Source organism: Anarrhichthys ocellatus, unplaced genomic scaffold (assembly GCF_004355925.1).
Source record: "Anarrhichthys ocellatus isolate YVR2014 unplaced genomic scaffold, GSC_Weel_1.0 scaffold625, whole genome shotgun sequence".
Classification (NCBI taxonomy): Eukaryota; Metazoa; Chordata; class Actinopteri; order Perciformes; family Anarhichadidae; genus Anarrhichthys; species Anarrhichthys ocellatus.
In genome coordinates this window covers 1-23,354 of record NW_022280599.1, presented here as the reverse complement: position 1 = coordinate 23,354, position 23,354 = coordinate 1, and the positions used below count along the sequence as shown (strand labels likewise).

The window sequence follows — 23,354 nt, the reverse complement described above, 5'->3', positions numbered from 1 at the left end:
GGTAAGAGACAAAATGTACATTTTTGATTATGGTGTGAGCCGTCCCTTCTAGTCACTTTCCCCAGGACTACGCCTATTACATATAGTCAAACACATGTTGTAATTCATAATAATTCAACTGAGAAGTTGTGATTGCGGCATAACTTTTCAGCAGAATGAAATGACAGCCCAAGCCCCGAGCTTCCCACACAGGCCAGTGGGTGCAGGAGTGTTTCGTAAACACAGCAAGGTGTGGTTTCTATCCGAAAGCGGCCAGCTTCCGTCTATTCACAGCAGAGCACGATCTGCGCAACAGTCAGGAGACCGGGAGGGGAGAGGTGCCCGTTGTGTCCTCTGTCTGGAGCGGAACGAACTTCAGACTTTCGCAAAACGTTAAAAAACATGAGTATGTACGGCTCCAATTCGAGGCTGCCCACCATGGGCCAGAGAAGCAACTCGCGACCGGATTTGGCGAGTGCAAGTTTTAGAAACGACGTGTTCGTCGGTGGAAACGGCTTCCACGGAGACTACCAAGGAGGGGACGCCGTGCACTCCTACAGTTCCTTCTCCAAGACCTCCATGCAGGGAGGGGGCGCACCGAAAGTGACCATGAGCATGGGGGGCGCGAGTGGAGGTGGCGGATTTAGGTAAGGAATTACCTGTTGCTTCGAAATTCGTTTTACGGCACGCGAGTGTTTGAATTAGCCATTAAATGTTAATGTAAAAAATAAAGCATAGATATCATGTTGTTCTTTCAGACTAACAAAGCCATGAAACCTATTTGGGAATGTAAGAAAAATGCCAGCAAGGCCACTAGATACCACAGACAGGTTAATGAACGCTGGAGAGCTAATTGTACCTACAAGAACAAAGTATTCTGCTGTACTTCCGGTGAAACTGTTCTTTCACAAACAAACGCATCCCAGGGGTTGACCTCTTGGCTGAAAACTTCATTTTCTAATTTGCTTTTCTTTAGTAATCCTATTTGAATCCTCCCTGATCTGTTGCCCAATATTCTGAGGTACAATAGAGGGAATGCGTGCGCACAAACACACACACACACACACACACACACACACACACACACACACCCTTTGGAAGGCCTCCCACTGTCACCGTGATGTCGGTGTCTAATGTTAACAGTGACGTCTGTCTCAGAGCTTTTAAAATTATTTCATTTTTAAAATGTTTTTCTAAATGCTCAACTCGTTGTGAACAATGGTTAAACTAAAACACAAATACACACAAAAAAAAACACAAATAAAAAACATGATGTGTGTGTGTGTGTGTATGGGGGAGTTACAAGCTCTTCAGAGAGAGAAAGTCAACAGTTGGTTTGTTTTTGCATAGATGACCCCTTGGTGACCTGTTTCCATGTCCCGCAACCTATAGACAGGCTAAAGACAATGAATGAGTTGTTGTTGGATTAAAATATCAAAAAAGTTGATCATTTTTACAGGATTATTCTTTACCGAAAAGTACTTTGTTCTTTTATTGATTTTCATGCATAATATTAGTTGTGATTACATGTTGTACATACATTTTCTTTTCACTCTTTATTTGTTGAATTGTGACCCTCGTGCAGTAGTTTTCAGAAAAGAAGGAAAAGTATCAAAACAACTTTATAATAGTTAATATTTATCTCTCCCCATGATTCCAGCATCTTGGAAAAAGAATAGTAATAATAATAATAATAGTAGTAGTTATATCTTTGATTTTTGGTGGAGGCAATATCTTTGTTTCATGTGTCCTCCTCACATCAAACAGCTTAGCTAGGTTCCTAATTCTGTGATTTATTACCTCCATTTTATAGATTTTGTTAATTGTGTCCTGCAGGTTGCAGGTTGCTTGGTTGTGGCGCCTCTGTTTTTTTCTTATTTGTTTATGTGCAGCTACTGTTTAAATTCTAGAAAGGGTATTTTATGTTTTAATTTCAATTTCCATGAAATTCAATGATCATTTGTGAGCATTTATACCAATCTAGTAACAGCTGTATATTAACTATATTAACAGCATATGTCTTTGTACCAATGCTTATTAAAAACAAAGCTAGCTGTACTTACACACATATATGTAGAATTGAGTGTGTAAAACACACAGTACACCGTATTCTTTGATAACGCTTTACACATTGGTATTAATTAAAGCTGCATTACAAGCTCTGAAAACGTATTGTTGTTTTCCTCATGTGTAGTCCACAGGCAATCCATCAAAAAGGGTTGTTCCTGACAGGCCAGTGCCAGGAATACCTGCAGAGAGCGAAGATGATTCTCCAGAGTGTAAGTGCAGCACACACGTTACAATCAACACCATTCATCTCGAGTGAAGTGAAGCATAGTTTTGCAAAAGGCCGGTGTCTGTACTGTGTGATTTTTATAGGGGGGTCCAGCTGGAGAGGCAGACAAACTGTTGAACATGGCTGCAGAAAGCATGGAGCAGATGATGCTCTGTGGCAGAGAGCTGCAGCAAATGCGTATTCCCAATGACATCTTCAGAAGGTGAGGCGAGATGCACTGTGTGTTTGTTTACCTTTGCAAATTGCAGTGTGAGTTTGTTTGGCCGCCTTTGTGTGTTTGCATTTGCATGTCTACTCATGACCACGTATGTATACTGCACAAACGTGCTAGAGTTTGAATTTCCTTTTGTAGTTGAATCAAACCATGTAAAGACAAAGTCATTCTGAGGAGTTTTATGCTCGCTGAACATTCCTCTCAGCTCTACTTGCCCAGCTGAGCTCTTTGATGTGGTGCTGTCAGTGGGCCCTCGGAAGATTCACAAAGTGTTTTCCCTCTTTTCTGCAACTCTACAGCGTCGACCAGTTCCAGCACATGCATGCTGCGCTCCAACAGCAACTAGTCGGTAGTATGACCATAAGACGGAACAGAGGCAGCGTGGGTTCCCTTGAAGGGGGGAGGATCTATAATGACGCCATGGCCTGGATCGCTCAACAGAAGGTGAGCTCTGCATACGTCAGAGACATTAAGAACATGATAAAAGAAAATATATAAATATGGGTGATGAGGTTGAAATCAATATTATAACAATAATTTGGATTTCACAATAAATTCACAATAAAGTGATTTTAGGCTATACGAAATATATTAAATTGCACAATATAATAAATACATGTAGAATCACATATGAAATAATCAAATGTATGAGTAATTTGCTTCACTTTCATGGACAAAAGTCTTCACACACGTGAAATGAAAAACTTTGATCAAACGTTATCTTTTTAACTTACATTTCACTTGTAACTACTATTTAAACATTCTGTTACGGCATCGCCCACAAAACGTCTTGGAAAAACTCAGTGCCCAGTAGTTGTCCAACCTGTTTAAGCAGTACGAATAGTTGCACCTGCGTATCTGTGCTTGCATGTATGCCTGGGCGGGTTAGTGTGCTTTTTTAAAAAAACATCTTCTGTCTCAGTCTTTGTTCTTTCGGTATTGAGTTGTTTTTTTAAGGGAAACGGATGACCTATACTGCTGCCATGTGTACCTAGCTGCTCTATTTACTGCCGGACGTTGCTTTTAGCCATTGTACCTACAGTCCAACATAAAACTTTTACTAAAGACAGTCTCTAAACAGCTTCAGCCAAGTCTGTCATGAAGGAAAAGGGAGTGGTGAGAGAACAAAAGCCTTGAGAGAGAGAGAATGTGAGTAGAGAGAAGTGACTGGCTGAGGTCGGTTTGCTGGCAGAGCACTTATCAAAGCTCAGGGCTGTGAACAAGGGGGGGAATAGTTGAGATAGTTTCCTGCTTAACGACGGACTTAATGATTATATGCTGACACCTAGAGGACAAACGGGGGAATTGATAGTGTATCTGTTGAGAGTTAAAATAATGTTGCCTTAAATAACAAGGAGGGAACGCTGATTCTTTATTGCTTTTAAATCGAGCTTAGTCCTCTGTGCCCCCAGCTTCACTTAAAACTCCATCAGTGAGCCACATCGATGTGGTGGGATAGTATATTTTGAGTTAATTCCTCATTCCCTGCTGTCGAAATATTCAATACGGCACCAAATGTCTATTATTTCGCAGCTGAAAATAGTCCCCAACAAATAAATGATTTACTCCTGTTTGAGTTACATTTGCTGAAACAACAGTGCCCAGGTACTTAAGGAAATGACTGAGTGCTTAAAAATGAAACAATGTATTTGTGAACTATTTTGAAAGGAGGAATGAACAGGCATAAGTTACAGCGCCTCAGACACGTTAGGGAGGTTAGAGACCATTGAGAGACAGATTATGTATTGTTTGTTGAATATAAAACAAGTAATAATGCCAGCCTTATTATTTTAAATCTGTATACATACATTATATGTTATTTCATGAAACACTATACAGTAATGTTCCACTAAGCATGTTATTTTGCCTCAACTGAGGTGGATTTTGACATTGTAATTGTGTTTAGCGCTTATTGCATTTTAAAGGGTAATAAACTGCGATTTTGCATCTTGCAGCGCATGATTGAGACGGCTGCATGGGGAGATGACTCTGAAGCTATAGAAAAGCAAATCCTAAACCACAACAAAAACCACAGCTCGGTCCAGAGGAGCCAGGAAGTAGACCGTGCCAGAGATGAACTGGTGAGTGGTCATCCTGTTTTATTTTTTTTACTTTGGACTGCTTTCTTCATACGTCTTGTTTGCATGATGTGCACAGAAGCGTTGTAATCTTATGTAAAAACGAGCAAAAAAACTAAAGCTCTGCTTTTTTTTTCAGAACATGAGGGGCGACAAGTACAACCTGTCCATGCTGGAACAAGAATGGAAAAGCCTGCAGGTAGAAACGAACCCTTTTATAAAAAAATGTTTAGTTTTTTTTTACTTTGTCAATATCTGCTCTACTGTTACTTTCTATCATAACTATACATTTCCTTGTGTCTGTCTCAGACAATGTCAGACAGCCGTGTGCACCAGCTGCGTGCGCTCCAGGGCATCATCAACGAGATCTCCCGAGCCATCATGTGGGTGAATGAGAAAGAGGAGGAAGAGCTCATGTTCGACTGGGGAGACAAGAACATCGACCAGTACATCCCCAGGAAGCAGGAGAGCTACTCAGTAAGGACCTCCTCTTTTCTGCTGGGTGGATGTTTTCTGTCTTAGTTTATGGGCGTGATCATACCTTCAATATCTGATGTGTTTTATTTCCTATACCGATCAAATCTCAGTTAGAATTATGTTAGCGCTCAAGAGACAAAAGCTTCCCTTACGTTCCGTTCTCCTGACAGGGCCTGATGAGAGACCTGGAGGAGAAAGAGAAGGAGCTAAACAAGCTGAAGGTGAAGGCAGATGGACTCCTGAACAACAACCACCCCGCCTCTGATAAGATTGACGTAAGGTGTTTCTGGGTGTTCTTGTTAACCTAAACAGCCAGTTATTCATTTGGCTTTGCATTGACCACTCTGTGTGCGCCCACAGGCCTACATGGACACCTTACAGACCCAGTGGAGCTGGCTGCTCCAGATCACCAAGTGTATCGACATCCACCTGAAGGACAATGCGGCCTACAGCCAAGTAAGCGCTCGGCCCTGCGGTGAAAGTAGTGACCTGTATGTTTTGTCGCATGAACGCTGATCGAAGTCTTTTGCTGCCACTTTCAGTTTTTCAAGGAGGCCAACGAGACCTACGCGAAGCTGCAGAGAGAGCACGAGTCCATCCGAAACAAGTTCACGTGTGACAAGAACACCCCGCTGGATAACCTCACTGAACTCCTGAGAAACCTGGAGGTATCATCACGCTCATGCTCAAACAATTTGTTCTGTCGAGTGACAGGTTTAAATCATTTAAAAGTCTGGTGAACTGGTTCCGCCAGTTTTTTCTTTTTTTTAATTTTCTTTTCAAGCGACTAAGTGGAAGGCTTCTGAATGTCTGCATTCGTGTTGAATAGTTGCAGTGCATAGTGGCAGAGTTAAAAACACAGGTCTGATATCTGCATGTTCACAGAGAGAGAAGGAGCGTGTGATGGAGAATAAGAGGCAGGTCCAAAGTCTGGTCAACAAGTCTAAGACCATTGTCAGGCTGAAGCCTCGCAACCCCGAGGAGAAGAGCAGCAGCCCCGTCATGGTCCAGGCCATATGTGACTTTAAACAAGAACAGGTGGGGTGTATGCTCTCTCTCATACTCACACACATGAGCATGAGGTGGAATGTTACAAGTGTAACTCAGCGTCTCTTCTGCTTTGTGCTTCAGATAGGGATTCTAAAAGGGAATAAAGGCATCCTGAAGGATAACTCGCAGCGCAGCAAGTGGCTGGTGACGGGACCCGGAGGCATGGACATGTTGATTCCCTCTGTGTGTCTGAAGATCCCCCCCACCGAACCCGCTCAGCATCGGCCTCGCCAACAAGTAAGAACCGTTCAGTCAATGTAGACCGGTGTAGGTCTGCGGAAAATCCTTTTGGTGGGGGCGGTTCAAAATGTGTCAGCTCCAGGGGATTCATCATGTAATGAATATATTGGATACATCACATTTACAAGCCTCCAGTCCTTTACTGCGTAACTGTTTCAAAGACCTTAAGCAGTCAGAAAATAAGCTGATACCAAAAAGGAGCAAGTAATCATTCAGTTAAAATGAAAACGTGGGAAACATTTTGATAAATATTACATCATGTTTATCATGTAGTGTCTGCATATTCATGGCTTGTGCTGTCCCTAGGAATGAGCAGTATTATGAAGCCATCATGAGCATCTGGAATCAGCTCTACATCAACATCAAGAGCCTCATCTCGTGGCAATACTGCCTCAAAGACATGAATTACATCAGCTCCCTCACTGTCAGCATGGTAAGATATCGCAAAGACTGCAACAAACGTAGCCAATTCTGAGTTTTGCTGTTACAATAACTCACTGTTTTCAAAACCAAGCAAAGTCGAATTCGATTTTATTTCCGGCTTAACTCGAAACTCTGTATTTGCTTACCTCCTGTGACTCGTGCTTAACCCGACTCCTCTCCATTGTCTCTCAGCTGTCTAAGATGCGTCCCGATGAGTACCGCAGTATCATCAAAAGACTGGAGACTCACTACCAAGAGTTCCTGCGTACCAGCCAAGGTTCTGAAATGTTTGGGGAAGATGAGAAGAAAACTATCCAGGGCCACTTTGATGAAGCCCAGAACCACTACGATACCCTGATTATCCAGCTGCCTGCTTACAGTGAGTGTAAAATGTTTTTAACTAATCCTCCACTACATTTGCAAAACTACTGCTGTTTTTTCCCCCCACAATACATTAATGTTCTTCTAATGTTCCACCAGCCAATAAAGGGGATGAAGGGGTGAAGCCTGAACCCCCAAAACCGAAGCCTACGTCTTCCACGATCCACGAGACCATTGTCATCAAGGACACTTCCCAGCCTCCCCCAGCCAGCTCCACCCTCAGCCTTACCCTGCTCAGTAGTCTGCAAGAACTTCGACGCAGGCTGGAGCTGGCAGAGTCTGGCCTCACCAGTCATCTCCACGTTCCCCTGGGGGACAACAGTGTGCACGAGTGCTCGGTGCACATCCAGAAGCTGCAGGTGTGTAACTTTTCTTTCATTGTTCTATCCAAATAAAAGTGAGGTTCTTCTTGGCTACCTTTCAAAATGTGCAAAATATAGATAAGAAACAAGTGATGCTCGTTTCTTATCTAACTTGTTTTTTACACATTGGTATCCAGACTGCGCACCAAGACTTGGACTCCATTCATGATGAGTACCTGCGACTAAGAGAAAAGATTATAAAGCAGCTGGACGGGATACCTGCCGACTCCGAGCAAGCCAAGTTCCTCCGCTCTGAACTGGAAATCATCAACCAGAAACTGGGAGGCCTGCAGGGTCTCTACCCGGCCTACCATCAAAGGTGCATTATTGTAGTCTGATCGCATCACCTTTTTATCCATCCCACAATTATTTAGAAAATACTGCGCAAACAGAATTAAATGTAAATGTCAGCAATTGACAAGAAGGAGTGCATTTAATGTGATGGCTTTGTGTCGTTAACAGGCTGTCAGCTCTTCAGGCCTTGCTCCAGAGCCTTCTCCAGGCTGAAGATATCATTAAAGTCCATGAAGCCCGGCTGACAGAGAAGGAGACCACCTCTCTGGACCTTCGGGAGGTGGAAAACTATCGGAGCACGTTAAAGGTTTGACACACTTTTTATATTTAGTTTGAACTGCAGTCTCTTGCGTTCCAGTTTAAGGACTTCAGGACAAATGGCATTAATTAGTAGCACTTACTGAATCCTCTTTGTCCTAAAAAGACCACACTTAGTAGTAAACCATCACCTACACAGAAGTTCATTCTTGCACTTGGAAACAGTGTTTGTGAAAAAAATAATAGTAACTCAAAGGTTTACTTATCAACTTCTTTTCCTGAGCTTTCAACCGCATCTCACAGTCTTTATGTCTCTTCAGTCCACAGCGACTGGAATGGGTTCTAATCCACACTCCTGTGTGCGACAACTTGTTATTACAAACTTAGGTTCCACACTTGGGTCACATGACAAAACCCAGTGGTGCGACTGTGACAAAGTACATTTACTCAAGTAAATTTGTGGTACTTGAGTATTTCCATTTAATGCTACTTGTGCTCCACTACAATTCAGTTAAAAATAAAATAAATAATAATAATCCAATATATTAAAGCATAACACTTACAAAGGCCATCTTTCTGCATTATGAGGACTTTTACTTTTGATACTTTCGGGACATTTTGCTGATAATCCTTTTACTTAATCTGGCACACTGCGCCTTTAAGTAACATTTCCAATGCAGGACATAAACTTCTAATGGAGTATTTTAATATTGGAGTATTGCTATTTTTTACTTCAGTAAAGGATCTGAATACTTCTTCCACCACTGACATAACCGTAGCCATTCTCTGACAAAAAAACAATCATATCATGTAGTTATTGTCACAGCGCCCACCTCTAGATGTAAATAAGGCTTAAATAGGATGCCTGGTTATAGTTGAAATGAAGAATTTGAATCTATTTTGTGATTGTCTATTAAAGCAAATGAAGAGTGATCTGGACCAAAAAAGAGACCTGCTGACTGCTATGGATTCTGACCTGGCTAAAGCAGTGCACTGGAATGGTCACATCTCAGAGTCCTTCCACAAGTGTGACGGGGACTTGTCCAAGTACTCAGACCTGGTGGGTCAGATGTCTGACCGCTGGCGCCGCATCCAAACCCAGATTGACAGCAGGTGGGATCATCTGTTCATGTGCACACATTCCTTCAATACCCGTGAACCGGTAACAACATTAAAAATATCCGTTCATCCCTTCCTCTTCCTCCCACTCTTTCCTCCACAGAATGTGGGACTTGGAGAAGCAGGAGAAAAAGCTGAATCATTATCAGCAGAGCAGCACTCTCCTGCAGCAGTGGATAGACAATGCCAGGAAGCGCCAGGACGCGCTCCAGACCGTCAAACTCAGCGACATTCAGACTCTAATGGACCACCTCAACCAGCAGAAGGCACGTCTCTCCTTGTTTACGTCAACAGATTGTAATCAATAACGGATTCGATTAGATTTTGAATTGGAAATATCCACCATTTATTCAAATTGAGACACTGAGCATTGGTTTAATCGGTGAATTTAATGGCCCTTTTTGCTGACTGCACAGGCGCTTCACACTGAAATTAAAAGAAAGCAGGAGAAAGTAGAGGTTATGCAGAAAAGCGCAGACACCTGCGCTGTCTCCATTAAGGTAGGTCGTCAATTCATGTGCATAAAACCATTTCACACGTGTCAACAAGCAGATGAGCCCAAGCATGTGTGGTGCAAAATAATGAAGTCCATGTTGTGTTGTGGGTTTTCAGGACTACGAGCTGCAGCTGGCTTCCTACAGCGCAGGCCTAGAAACTCTGCTTAATATTCCTATCAAGAGAACGATGCTGCAGTCGCCCGCTTCTGCGGTCAGACAAGAGGTATGAGGAGGGCCTCTCCATTAAGTCACACTAAACCAATTTGCTGTTAATTATTGGTACACCTTAGTTATTACTACTATTTACTTGTTTATCCATGCTGTGGGACTTATTAATTATTATCTTAAACAATGGTTACGTCCTTTGTATTATGAGCTTATGTGATACTACCAATTTAACGGTCAATCCCTTAAATGCATCTGTCTGTTAACGTTCTCATTGGCATGTAATTAACACGAGAATATTTGACATCGGTATTCATCCACTCATTTTAACTCCCTTCAGGCGGCTGACCTCCATTCTCAGTACATAGAGCTACTCACCCGCTCCAGTGACTACTACAGGTTCCTTGGGGAGCTGATGAAGAACATGGAAGAGCTGAAGGTAGGGATCACAGTTGTCAAGTATATTGTGTTGGTAAAATGAATAGTATGATAAAAAATAACATATAGGTTTCTTCAATAATATGAAAGTAGGTCACTGAGGCTCTTTCTGTTTTTGTCAATACTCTCTTCAGATCAGAAACACCAAGATCGAGATGTTGGAGGAGGAACTGAGGCGTCTGAAGGACAACGTCCAGGATCACAACCAGAAAAACAAGTCTCTGGAGGATGCTTTGGCCCGCTACAAGCTGGAGCTCAGTCAATCACAAAGGGAGCTTATTTCTTTTGAAGATGTTAAGAGAACCACGGCAATACAAGTTAACGCTACCAAGGACAGCCTGGCTAGCACACACAGCCAGCTTCAAAAGCTCAATGACCAGCTGACCCAAATTAAGTTCCAGCTGGATGAAGAAAAGAGGAAAAGAAGGTTGGCAGAGGAGCGCTACACCAACCAGCAAGAAGAGTATGAGGCAGCTGTTCGCCGCAGACAGAAAGAACTGGAAGAACTCAACTGGATCAAGATTGACCTGGAAAAGTCTGTGAAGGACAAGGAACGTGAACTGGAGAGGATGAAGATACTGCTAGATGAGGAAGCAGCACGTCGGCGAAATGCTGAATCAGATATCTCAAAGGTAAGAACACAGTGCACCCAGGAGATTAATCAACTTAAGCAGACATACGAGACGGAGATCCACGTCACCAAGACCACGATCCTGAAAACCTCACAACAGAAAGAAGAAGACACGGCAGAGCTGAGACTGCAAATTGACAGACTCACCTCTGAGAAGAGAGACCTCGAGGAGGAGCTAAGGAGACTGAGGCAGTCCATTGCTCACACAGAAGAGCAGAAAAGCAGAGCAAATGCTTTATCTTTCTAACCTCTAACATTGCACATTGTGGTACTGAACAATCATTTAATTAATGCATACCTATGAAAATAATAAATATAATGTACACATCTTTTTAGATATATACATTATAAATTGGTTCAGACAGTACATCTGATTGCCATTTCTAAACATTCAATTAGTGATTGGTGACATCACAATTTCAATGTTGAATTAGAATTGTGGGTCTTTGTGGGCAAAATCTGGTTTTATTGGCATTTCTTTGCTGGCATAATAATGTGTTTTCTTGTCTCTCCCCAGACATCCACGAGGATGAATGATTCCCAAAGCCAATACAGCGAGGTGATGCTGGAGAGGGACAGTTTGCTGTCCAAGCTGAAACTGCTGGAGCAGGACAAGACTCGTCAGCTGCGCATAGAGGAGGAGCTCACTCGCATCAAGCTCACTCTAGAGACCGAGCTCCGCAACAAACAGCGGCTGCAGGATGAAAAGAATGCCGTCCTCAAGGATTTCAACTATTTTAAGAGCCAGTATGAGCTGAGAGACAGCGACATCAAGAGGTTTGAATCGGAAAGAGACCAGGCTGATCGAGACAGGCTCTCCCTGAAGAACGAGATTGAGAGGCTCATGAGGGAGCTTAAGAGTGTCGAGGAGAGGTACAAGAGTCATTTGTCGATCTCTGAAAAGGAGGCTTCAGACCTGGCTCTCAAGAGAGATGCCCTGGAGAGAGAGATACAGAGGCTGCAGCAGAAAAACAACACTCTGACCCGGCACACTCAGATGGATGAAAAGGTCCCAACAATCAATCCAGAAAAGTCCATGACAGTGAAGGGTCTCCGTGAGGATGTCTCTCTGGCAGAGCTCATCAAATCTGGACTGCTGGATAAAACTGACTTGGCGAAGTACAACGAGGGAAAGCTCACCATCAGAGAAATTGAAGACAAGCTAAAGTCCTATCTCTATGGCTCTACCTGCATTGCGGGGGTCTATGATGAAGCCAATGACCGAATAATGCCCTTTTATCAGGCAATGAAGGAAGGCCTGCTCATGAGAGGAACCACCCTGGAGCTTCTTGAGGCCCAAGCTGCTTCTGGCTTCATTGTTGATCCAGTCAACAATGTGTTCTTGACAGTAGAGGAGGCCACAAAGAGAGGCCTGATAGGAAAAGAGTTTAAGAATAAGCTGATGTCAGCAGAGAGGGCCGTAACTGGATACAGAGACCCATCCACAGGAAAGACAATCTCCCTCTTCCAGGCTATTGAGAAAGATCTTATTGAGAAAGGTCATGGAATCCGTCTTCTGGAGGCCCAAATTGCCAGTGGTGGGATAATTGACCCCAAAGAGAGCCACCGTATTGATGTTGCTGTTGCCTATAAAAGGGGATATTTTGATGAGGAGATGAATGAGATTCTAACTTATGAAGGAGATGACACAAAAGGGTTCTTTGACCCTAATACTAAAGAGAACCTGACATATCTTCAACTTAAGGACAGGTGCATGAGAGATCCAAAGACAGACCTAATACTCCTGCCTCTAAAAGACAAGAAGAAGCTCCAGAAGTCACAGGAGAGCCGCAGCAATGTCCTTCGCAAGAGGCGAGTTGTGATCATTGACCCAGACACTGGGCTGGAGATGTCAGTGAGGGAGGCCTATCACCGGGAGATAATTGACTACAACACTTTCCTGGAGTTATCGGAGCAGGAGGGCGAGTGGGAGGAAATAACTATCACAGGGTCTGATGGCTCTGCACGTTTGGTGATAGTGGACAGGAAAACAGGAACCCAGTATGACATCCAGGACTGCATTAAACGCGGTGTCATTGACGACAAGGCTTTGGATCAGTATCGTGCCGGAACACTAACATTGACCCAGCTCGCTGACCAAATTACCAACTGAACCAGCAGCACGGCGATGACATGTTGATGACATGGTCACCTGCAGCAGTCCCACCCAGCTCGCGCCTTCTTCTCCTACCGTTCGTAAACGCTTCAACATTATTTCGATTACTGTTTCCCCCCCTGAGATGTTCGATGACCACAGCCCTGTGGCGGCTATATTTGACACAGAGACCTTGGAGAAAATCACTCTGTCTGAAGGGCTCCGAAGAGGCATCGTTGACACTATTACAGCACAGAGGCTACTGGAGGCCCAGACATGCACAGGTGGTATCATCAACCCTGCCACCGGTGAGAGACTGTCGCTGCAGGATGCTGTCCATCAGAGTATCATCGATGACAGCATGGGCGCTAAGCTGAAACCTGCCCAGAAAGCCTTTGTTGGTTTTGAGGATGTGAAGACTAAGAGAAAGATGTCCGTAGCAGAGGCAGTGAAGGAGACATGGTTGCCCTATGAAGCTGGCCAGAGATTTTTGGAGTTTCAGTACCTGACTGGAGGCCTGATTGAGCCTGGCACTGGACATCGTGTCACTATCGAAGAAGCTATCCGCAGAGGTTGGCTGGATGGTCAAGGGGCCCAGAAGCTTCAGAATACACGGAACCACCAGAAGAACTTGACCTGTCCCAAGACCAAACTGAAGATCTCCTACAAGGAGGCCATGGACAGCTGCATGGTGGAAGAAAGCAATGGTATGAAGATGTTGCAGGCCTCTTCAATGTCCTCCAAGGGAATCAGCAGCCCTTACAATGTCTCAAACCCGGGTTCTCGCTCTGGGTCCAGAGCCGGTTCCCTAGCCGGCTCCAGGAGTGGATCTCGTAGAGGCAGTGTGGATTATTCCTCAACTGTCAGCTATAACTTCTCCTCCAACACTACCAGCTACAGCTCCAACGATCACTTTTAATACACACCATAAAAAAAAGCTAGACAGCAGTTTGCTTTTCTGTTTGCTTTTCTAAATGTTAGCTTGAGTGCAGTTTTTGGTGTTTTAGTGTTTCAATATTCAACTTAATACAGACTATGATTAATACTTCTAACGCATATATGTTGAATGAATATATTTTTCATAGCTCATTTTAATATAGGGATTTTTGGGGCAATTTAACAATTTCTTATTAGAAAATATGCTTGTTCACCTCTGTTTCAGCATGCAGTCAAAATTAAGTTTCCTATTGTTCATTCCTAATTTTTTTGCACCTTGATTTATGTTGTTTTTCATTCATGTTTTTGAAAAAAGTTGTTTTGTTAATTGCAAATGCTGAAGTTTAGCTTAAAATACTGACTTGACAATGTAATGATCAACAATGAAAATTCCTTGCCACTAAAATGTTATTCTCACGTGATTGAAAATAAAGTTGTCACCACAATTTTGATTCATTCATTTACTCGCTGGATGTCTGCATTAAAAGCTGAAAATGTTCACTGCATGAGGAGAGAGCAGTATCTATTGTTACCTGTGGATGGCGCCAATTGTCATGATAAAACTACAGTTGCAAGCCTGTAGCCCTCTAAGCACACCAGAGAGGTGGGAAACAAAATTGTATATTCTATGGTATAATACAAGCAGGACTGTAGTGTTGGAAATATTTATGGATGGAAATGTAATTTCAACAGCAATGCATGCTGTTATTTTTTAATCTAATAATCATGGTCTCACCTATATATATTAACAAACATTGGTATTAATAACCAATTAATTAGTCATTAAATAAAAAATGATCCAGCAAGTTTCTCCTGTGGTCTAATGGTAATTAAACTGCGTATATAATATAATAATTTAAACAATAATTTATTTATTTACGAAGTCATTCCTTGGATGGTGCATTCAGCCCAAACAGGTCAAACCAAATCCTTTATTTCTAACATGAATACGGAATGTACCACTTCTATTGATCACTGTGCCAATGACACACATGAATATAACAATTGGACATATTCACAGCACCTTTCTGCGCCGGTCTATTAGAGCTACCACCGGTATGTTCAACTTCTAGAATCATACTTACCGCTACACTAGCTGATTGAATGTCCTATAATCTTATTAAAAAAAAGCTCACTTCATTACAACCACTCCTGCTAACTTTACCTATGTCATCGTCCCTCTCCCCCCTGACATGTGATGGGTTTTGGGGGGGTCCAGTGGGAGGACGAGGGAGGAAGCCTCCGTCTGCGTGTGAGGAGTGAGGGTGTGAACAAATGGAGACAGGCAGAGGAGGAGGAGGCCCTAGAGAGGGGAGGTAGGTGGAAGGGGGAGGGAACAAGGGAGACAGGCCTAGCGGCGCAGTGGGAGGAGGACTATCCCATGCCAGGACTTGTGGCGGCTGCAGCGGCAGCACCGACTGGAGGAAGTGTGCTCGGGGAGGGGGGGCGCTGAGCTGAGCAGAGCAGAAGCAGAAGCAGTTCAGGAACCGAGCAAGGGCTTCAACTTTATCCCCGGCAGCCACAGCAGAAGGCCGAGGAGAGCAAATTCCAGGAGAGGAAAATGAGCCTCCCAGCCTGCACTAAGCCTGTATGACAGGCTGAGGGCTCTTTGATCAGGACTTTACCCGACTCGTCCTCTGTCTGCAGCTCCGACTGACAAAGGGGACACAGAGTAGAACCCCCCAAAAGAAGGGAAAGAAGAAGAATCAAAGTACTCGCCTTCAGTTTGAAAAGGTAAGGCACGGTGTCTGAACTTTTCCACGGTCAATCGTTTTGCACGGAGGGTTTCTTAAAGTCAGGCTGGTCAGTGCTTAAAAAAAAAAAGTAGGATTAGACTCCCACACACTGTAGTACTCTTTCCTCCCCCTTCTCTTTAGCCCTTTGCTCAGTCCCATTTCATTGAGTCTGCTCAGTTATTTAAAGTGCAAAACAGGGCACTGCTCTCTGTATTTACTTTGGCTCCTGCTAAAACCAGCGGTGTGTGTTGGTGCCCAAGCTCCTTCCTCCAGCACTCTGAAGACAGAGAAGGGACTCATTCAAACTGACCCAGCACTGATCTAGTGATTTTTCTTTTTTTGGGGGGGGGGGTCAATGTGAATGAGTATTATTTAGAGCCTTTGAATTAAACTCATTAAAAAGCTTGGCTTAAACTCTTAAGGTCTTTTTTAGCTTTTAAACGTCTTCCTCAATGAACTGTGTTTTGCAATGGCTATAATTTGGGGTTCCTTGCTGTTGTGGGCTCGGGTGCACTGGAGACCTTTTGTATAATGTGAAACACATGGGGTCATTCTTGTAGAAGACTTGCTCCCAGTAGTCTGATAGAGCTCCACCGAGAAGCCCTTTGGAGACTGTCTGGACTCCTCAGTCAGTGGATAAATGATGGAGACAGTCAGAGTATGGCTTCTTTTTTTTTTTTTTTTTTTCCTTTGAGCTACAGCTGCTGCGTGGTATTTGCGGCCCTAGGGCTATGCTTCTCAGGCAGCTATTGTTGATGACATGTACAAGCGTCCTTGCGTCACAACAGCTACAGCCCTCTTCACCTGAATATTGCGTCCCTCCCTTGCTTGGAAATCACACACACACACACACACACCTGCATTTACACCCTCTTGTGCGCCTCTCTTTCACGCAACATAAACCATGCAGGTTGTTCTGAACATTTTGCAGGCTAAACTCTTTCAAGATTAGCTTTAATTACAGGCCCGGCATGAGAGGAGAAACATTTTTCAACCGGTAATTACAGCTTTTGTTGGCAGTTCTATTTTGAGGTTGCTCCTATGAACAATATCTGGCCCCTCAAGGCAAAAGAAATGTGACAGAAACCCAAAGTGTCAGGTGGTGCTCGCAAAGTCCCGGGTTCGGGCCACAGATGAATTGGCATCCTGATGGTGTGGTTTGGACAGGTGGGGTTGGCGTGAGGGTTGGGGTTGTGTACTGTAAGCAGAACACCGTGATCTAACCCTGGGAGGAACAGCAGGGGACGGAGCACTGGGGCATTTCACTGTGTCGCAGCGGTGCCGCGGCCACTCGGCTGACATGTGTAAGCCATTAAACGGAGGGAAGGAGACCTGGAGAAGGAAGGAGAATGGAAGCAATAAAGGGGAAAAGAAAAGAGAGATGGAGGGAATGAGAGAGCGAGAGTGGGAACGTAATCCATTTTGGAACGCATTCCACTATGACCTTGGGATAGAAAACGGTAATTAGGGAGTACTTTAGGAGCCTTAAGGGTGCGCACTTTATGCCCGGGGGCTGTCATTTTTATTCCCTACAAAATATCTCATGAAAATGCGGGATAAATACACGTTAGAGTTCCAGGGTTGCTAAATAAACTTTCAAAAAATACCTAGCTCCCCATCTCCATTTTCAATAGTTCTCATGGTTTTGTTTATGTCAGTTCTTTTTATTTATTTATTTTATTTAACCTTTATTTAACCAGGTGAGTCCCATTGAGATTAAAAATCTATTTTTCAAGGGAGACCTGGCCAAGACAGACAGCAACACAAGAAACACTCCAGCAGTGAATAAGTGTCGGAGCCACAGCGTAAACATTTAGAGCCCCTAACAAACTGTGGCCTTGTTCCTCTCTGGGGGCCCTTCAACCAGCCTGTAGTGTCACTGTGGGCATGTTATCCCGCAGTATGAGGCGCGTGCTCGTGCCAAGTATGAATACAAGGCGGTTTGGAACAGTGAAGCTGATGGTATCAAGGTTAGGGGGCTATTAGATGTGAATGCTAAATACCAACTGGGGGCTACAGCCAGAGGATAATGGGTACAACTCCTGTCATCTGATGGAGTGGTAAACAGGCGTGAATAGTTCTTTACATGTGCTGGGCAATCGATCAAAGAAAGAAAGAAAGTTAATGTAACAAATTTAGTAAAAATGTACAAAAAAATCCATCAGGAAATCCCCCTGCAGGGCCCCAGACTTCCTGAAGCATTTATTGCACTTTAGGTGTTACTCAGGTTTGCAAATAGCTTCGGAGATCATTAATCTGTCCAGAGTCTCCCAAAGAGTCCACATTGCACTGTAAGTGTAGCTGTTTTTTTCCGATTGGTGCAAAACGGAGCCAGCTCCTACATGCTGGGTTTGATGAGCTTTATTACCGGGACTTGGATTTGAGTGCAGCACTGCAGTCTGAACCAGAGAAAGTTTGTGCTGAGTCTGGGTTTGGGTTCTTCTTTTTATTCTCCTGTTATTGAGGAACACCAGTGCACCTATTTTTTATTTTTTCGATCTCGGACGCATAATTTCAGTTTAATGGACTGAATTGACACAAAATGGAGGCCATTGCCACACCATGTCAATCATAAACTATAAGCTGGAGCCGACAGAAGCAACTCAGTCTGATTTTGGAGTGTGAATGGGGGGAAGGGAGGCCATGATTGCTTTCATATGTGCGCAGGCGTAATGTTTGTGGACAATTTAGTTTTCTTTAAATGACTAAAAAACACTTGGCATATGTTTCTAATTTGCGACCATTTAAATGTGGATTAGTCGATTTAGGTAGATTTAAGTGTGGTAAAACTAGACTGAAGTTGGGCCTCTGCAGCTTCTATAATATTGGGGTTGAATGCACTCCTGCTTCTTGTGATGAGGATTTTTATATTTAACATAGAATCAAAAAAGAGTGATACATAGATTGATTGCAAAAAATAAAAGTTGCTCAGCATGAAACTTCCCCAGCTGAGTGCTTACATTTGGACACTTGTTTTTTTATATTACAAGTTTTCTGAAAGTGTTATGTTTAGATATGCAATTGATACATAATGTCTTAATCTTAAATATGTGCTAATTTGCATAAATTGGATAAAGCCAATGTTGACATATGAGTCAGAGCTATTCAGAGTTTAGTGTGTGTAAGTGCTTCTCAAGTGGACATTTTTGGCCCAGAGTATGAGAAAAAACTGAATTTGAGAAAGCAACCTTAAAAGATATGTATTGTTAAATTATATACATTTTAGGGAAAACAAGTTCAAGTAATAAATATCACCATGAAACTCCCACAGTTGATTCCTTACATTAAGACAATATTCTTTTTTGTAATACAAGTTTTCTGAAAGTTTAGGTTTAAATATGCAAATGAGAAGTTCCTGGTGGTCGCTGATGAGGTGTATGTACTACTAGGTAGATGGGTGGGTCACAGATGAGATGGTAGGTATACTCTCCTATATTCCAGTGGCTTTAGGTTTAGGTGGGTACAATGTACATCGCCTGAAAAATAGTTTTGTCCACCTCGTATACCTGCGTATACCCTTCAAGACAACACTGCAAAAGAGGCAGCATCTCTGGTTTGTACAAATATGTAAAAGCAATCTGTACACTGATGGCTGCACTGAAATCGCTAATGGAAAATGCAGTTGGGGAGCATGTAGACATGTAGCAACCAGCCTAATCGCATACAAACATACTTTTGAGTAAATGGATCGGTTGCTGTGGCTCAAACCCCAGGCTCGGGAGAGTCTTTATTATTTGTGTTGAGACGAGCAACGTTTTTGCCAACTGTTGTCACCACAGTTGACTCAAAAATGAAAACAACTATGAGATCACTGTTCACATGACGAGGCCGTGAATTAACCCACAAGGTCTGACTAAGTGATGTCTGGATGATTTTGAGACAGTTCATGATGCTGTCTTCTTTCATCCCGTGGTTCACCTGCTCCCACAAAATGGAGGATTCCATACGGTGCGGGCCAGGTGGGGTGTGGCTCCTGAAATAGAAACGGGCTTCGTCCCAGCACTTTGATATGCCTCTCCATTCCATCTTCCCTGCATTTCTTTCACGCATCAATGGAATGTTTGATTAATTTATTTTCAGCGTTTTTGAGCCTGTCCCAAGTGATGGTTATGCATGTGTGAATGTGGCTGACAGCACCCACGCAGTCTAGTCAAGCTCTTACCTGCAGGGGTTGGAGCTGGGGGTGCCAGACACACCCTAATCCCCCAACATCCTGACCTCGGTAAACCTGTCGCTGCTTGTTCACGGTAGACCTCGCAACCCGTTTACTCGAATCTCTCTGCCTACCCGGCTCCTCTGTCAGCCTTGCTCTCCCAGTGTCATGGGTGGGCTCTGGGTTTTGAGTTCCTTGGTACTGCTTATTCTGCCTTTGTGAGCTAATGCTGCGCCTCAAACCAGGAACAAAAGCAGTCGGTGCAAATTAAAGACCAATTATCTTTAGTGCGTGCTGGGGCAAGTCGCTCATGTTCGCTTGAATGATGAGTGGGAGAAGTGAGAGGTCTAGTAGTAGGAGGATGTTGGTTACTGCAACATTGCGCGTTTCATGAGAAATTAATCATTCAAAGTCGATATTTAGAAAATTTTGAATTATTTTATAATGTGATTTTACTATTTATGTATTTAATTTAATTTGGTTGAAACCTTGATTTCTCTTAGTTCAGTTGCCCTGAAATTAGTAATGTAATCAGTTATTTAATAGTTTTTAAGCATGTAAAAATGAAGCTAACTTTTCTGCTAGTAGCTGGTTAGCTTGGTTTAGCATGAAGACTGGAAACAGGGAAACGGCTAGCCTGGCTCTATCCGTACTCAGTCATAAAGTTTGCCAACAGCACATCCACAAACAAAAGTGTGAAAAAAAAAAAACATGTTGTGGTTATGGAACTTACTATTTCTTAGCGTAAGTAGGAAGCTAAGAGCCCGGCACATGACCCTCTGTGTCATTTTTCACACTTTGTTTTTTGTTTAAACTTGTGAGATACATGATGCTGTGTGTTTCTCGGCAATTTAGTTTTACCTCATATGGACAGAGCCAAGCTAGCTGTGTCCCTGCTTCCAGTCTTTATGCTAAACAAAGCTAACCAGCTACTAGCAGCAATGTTAGGTTGATTTTTACCGTAGAGACGTGAGAGTGGTATCAATCTTTTCACGTAACTCTCGGCAAGAAAGCATATTTTCCCATAATGTCAAACTTTAAATACTTTAAAACGGATCTTAAAACACCAAATTAAGTAAGTAAGTAAAGTTTTTGTCAGCAAGTGCTTGTTAGATAGGGTACCTTCCCCATTTCCATTTGGTGCAGTACTTTGACACCTCCATGACAAAGCCTTCCTCCCAAGCCCGTGCCCTGGAGAGACACACAGAGCCGAAGTACTGGCCATCCTGTTCATTAATATCCCATTAGTCAACAGTTTTCCTGTTAGAGTCTAAGGGGAAATAGACTAACCCCGCCATTAGTTACAACAATCCCCGAGGACCGCTCCCACCACCTCCACCAACACACACGCACACACACACCCAGCCCTGTTTCCCCGAGTGATGACCTCTTCATACACATGGCCTCTTTCATTCCGCTCTGAGGGTTGGTTTAAGCCGTGGCTGCACTGTCCCTGGTTTATGGCTCCCGCTCTGGCCCCCTTCAAAGTGTTGGGATGTAGCCTGCAGTCATTGCAGACTTAATTGACGGACACATTCTTGACTGTGGGTCGTTCAATCACAACAAACAATTATTCAAGAAGGATGATGACATCTTTGGGAGCTTTGGCGGAAAGTGTTTGTTTGTGTGAAATCTGAAACATTTATCAAGCTCTTTTGATCAGTTATCTCGTACAAATGCTACACACAAATATAGATTCGTAGGTTTTTACAAGTCATCGACATTTGTTCTAATTATGGCTCTCTCAAAAGGTAGGATTTGGTTTGTTTTATTGACAATAATCTATTATATTTATAAAATACAATATTAAGTCCAGATAAAAAGAGAAAAGTAAAAGTTAAGTCAAAAATAAGTATATAAAATACCAAAAATAATAGAAAGAAAAATAGGAACTATACAAGAGCATTAAACTCAATACTACAAGGCAAGTACAAACACAGTACCCACAGGGATGTACTTCAACTAATGCAATACTGCTGCAAATGAAGTGACATAGTTGTGTGATTAGTAGCTACAAAGTATAGTCTATGTAATATTATACCATCCACTATGTACGATTACTTGTAAGATACTTGATCATATTTGTCTGTATGAATATAGAAGCGTGATACAGTACATAAAGTAATACAGTACAACATGGGACTATTCAATATACTATAGTGCAGTACTATAGCATGTAAAGTATTATATAGTATGATTATAGTATAATATATATATATATTATAATATATAATACATTTTATATCGCGTTTTGTCAGGGATTATAAAAATGATCGCTGAAAAAACAATTAGTTTGTTTGATCTATAGTTGAATCGAGGAATGGCGTCGGCACTAGTGACAGCCGCAGGCAACACTTTGCTATTCTTGGGCTGACAACCAGCACAGAGCACACAGAGATGACTAGATAAGAGACTAAGGGATGTATCTGTGGTTGTGGTGGGGTGAGACAGGCTCTCCCTCCGGACCACCAGTGCAGGAAGTGCCATGAGGTCACAGGGACACGCCATCACCCAGGGATTTACAGCAACTGGTTCTATCCGGAATTGTTTAAAAGTTTTTTTTCTGTCTTTGTCGATGTTGCTCCGACTGACTGGGAGGGGGGGAGGGCTACCACTGCACTGTATATCTTTTTGCAGTGGAGATAAGTGGCACTAATCTCTCACATGTTCAAAAAAGCTCTTGATTTATGTTGTTTTGTTTCAACCAGTAAAGTGATTGTGACTCATACTATTGACCGTTTCTGTGCAAACAGGACACCCTCTGTCATACAATCTGGAATTGAGGTCGATCTCTAAAGATTTCTGCGGACACAATGACTAAAGCGGAGGACTTTGACCGCCAAATATTGACTGGAGCAAAGTCACCTGCTTTAAGTGGGAACGGTGTGAGGTTATTGCAGGGCCTGAGTCACCCGTGTCTCTGCTTGGGTATTTTCAACAGGAAGTCCCGAGATTCAGCAATGGAGGAGGGATACGAACTCGACCTGACGTACATCACGGAGCGCATCATCGCCGTGTCCTTCCCCCGGGGGTGCACGGAAGAGATCTACTCCCACAACCTGAAGGATGTCACGCGAATGCTCAAGTCCAAGCATGCAGACAATTACCTGGTCAGTGCTCGCCCGCGTGCCGCTCGCTACCTCACCTTGAAGTGAGCCCAGGTGTCAAAGTGCAAACAGTATTGATTTTGGGGCCGATGGGCTCTCATGGGATATTGATGCGAGCGTATTGATCTCAGAGCGCATAGTGCATCTTTCACTCATGCTTATGTAGGCAGAATGCAGTGATCTAAGAGACAACATGATAAGTCACTGGCTGTGTTGTGTGTTCTCTTTAGATTATCAACCTGTCGGAGAAAAGACACGATCTCACTAAAATGAACCCGAAGGTGAGTTCACATTTACTGTGTCATCTGTAAAATACAGTTTATAATATCCTAGCAGGATGAGTATATCAATATCCATCAGCTTGGAAAAGAACCGGTACAATTCATTTCAATGGCAGAATAGCTCTCTGTTCATCCTCTTTGATC

The 23,354-nt window shown here is 43.1% G+C and overlaps 2 protein-coding genes across 3 annotated transcripts; both read left to right on the top strand.

The window, feature by feature from the left end:
• The first annotated feature begins 263 nt into the window (after window positions 1–263).
• LOC116376815 (desmoplakin-like) lies at window positions 264–14,379 on the top strand. The gene is given in 26 exon segments (XM_031838298.1): window positions 264–626; window positions 2,174–2,258; window positions 2,359–2,477; window positions 2,789–2,933; window positions 4,445–4,570; window positions 4,707–4,766; window positions 4,877–5,044; window positions 5,215–5,319; window positions 5,405–5,500; window positions 5,587–5,712; window positions 5,930–6,082; window positions 6,176–6,292; window positions 6,294–6,331; window positions 6,641–6,767; window positions 6,950–7,136; window positions 7,238–7,497; window positions 7,638–7,819; window positions 7,963–8,101; window positions 8,972–9,165; window positions 9,275–9,437; window positions 9,588–9,671; window positions 9,784–9,891; window positions 10,174–10,272; window positions 10,406–10,903; window positions 11,420–13,035; window positions 13,037–14,379. Coding segments are annotated over 26 exon segments (6,120 nt in total). The 5' UTR covers window positions 264–381; the 3' UTR covers window positions 13,917–14,379.
• A 236-nt stretch (window positions 14,380–14,615) lies between these two features.
• LOC116376816 (tensin-3-like) lies at window positions 14,616–23,328 on the top strand. Of its 2 annotated transcripts, XR_004212147.1 has the most exons (3): window positions 14,616–15,667; window positions 22,764–22,932; window positions 23,160–23,328. XR_004212147.1 is itself a non-coding variant. In XM_031838299.1 (2 exons), the coding sequence occupies exons 1-2, from the start codon at window positions 22,636–22,638 to the stop codon at window positions 23,238–23,240; spliced, it is 378 nt and encodes a 125-aa protein (XP_031694159.1). In that variant the 5' UTR covers window positions 22,024–22,635; the 3' UTR covers window positions 23,241–23,328. The 2 variants fall into 2 exon arrangements, 1 of the variants encoding a protein (XP_031694159.1); XM_031838299.1 differs by lacking the exon at window positions 14,616–15,667 and having other exon boundaries at window positions 22,024–22,932.
• The last annotated feature ends 26 nt before the right edge of the window (window positions 23,329–23,354 follow it).

Coding starts and splice junctions, on each gene's coding strand:
- LOC116376816 (XM_031838299.1), top strand. CDS start 22,636: ATGACTAAAGCGGAGGACTTTGACCGCCAAATATTGACTGGAGCAAAG. Junction 22,933..23,159: donor AGCATGCAGACAATTACCTG/GTCAGTGCTCGC, acceptor TGTTCTCTTTAG/ATTATCAACCTGTCGGAGAA.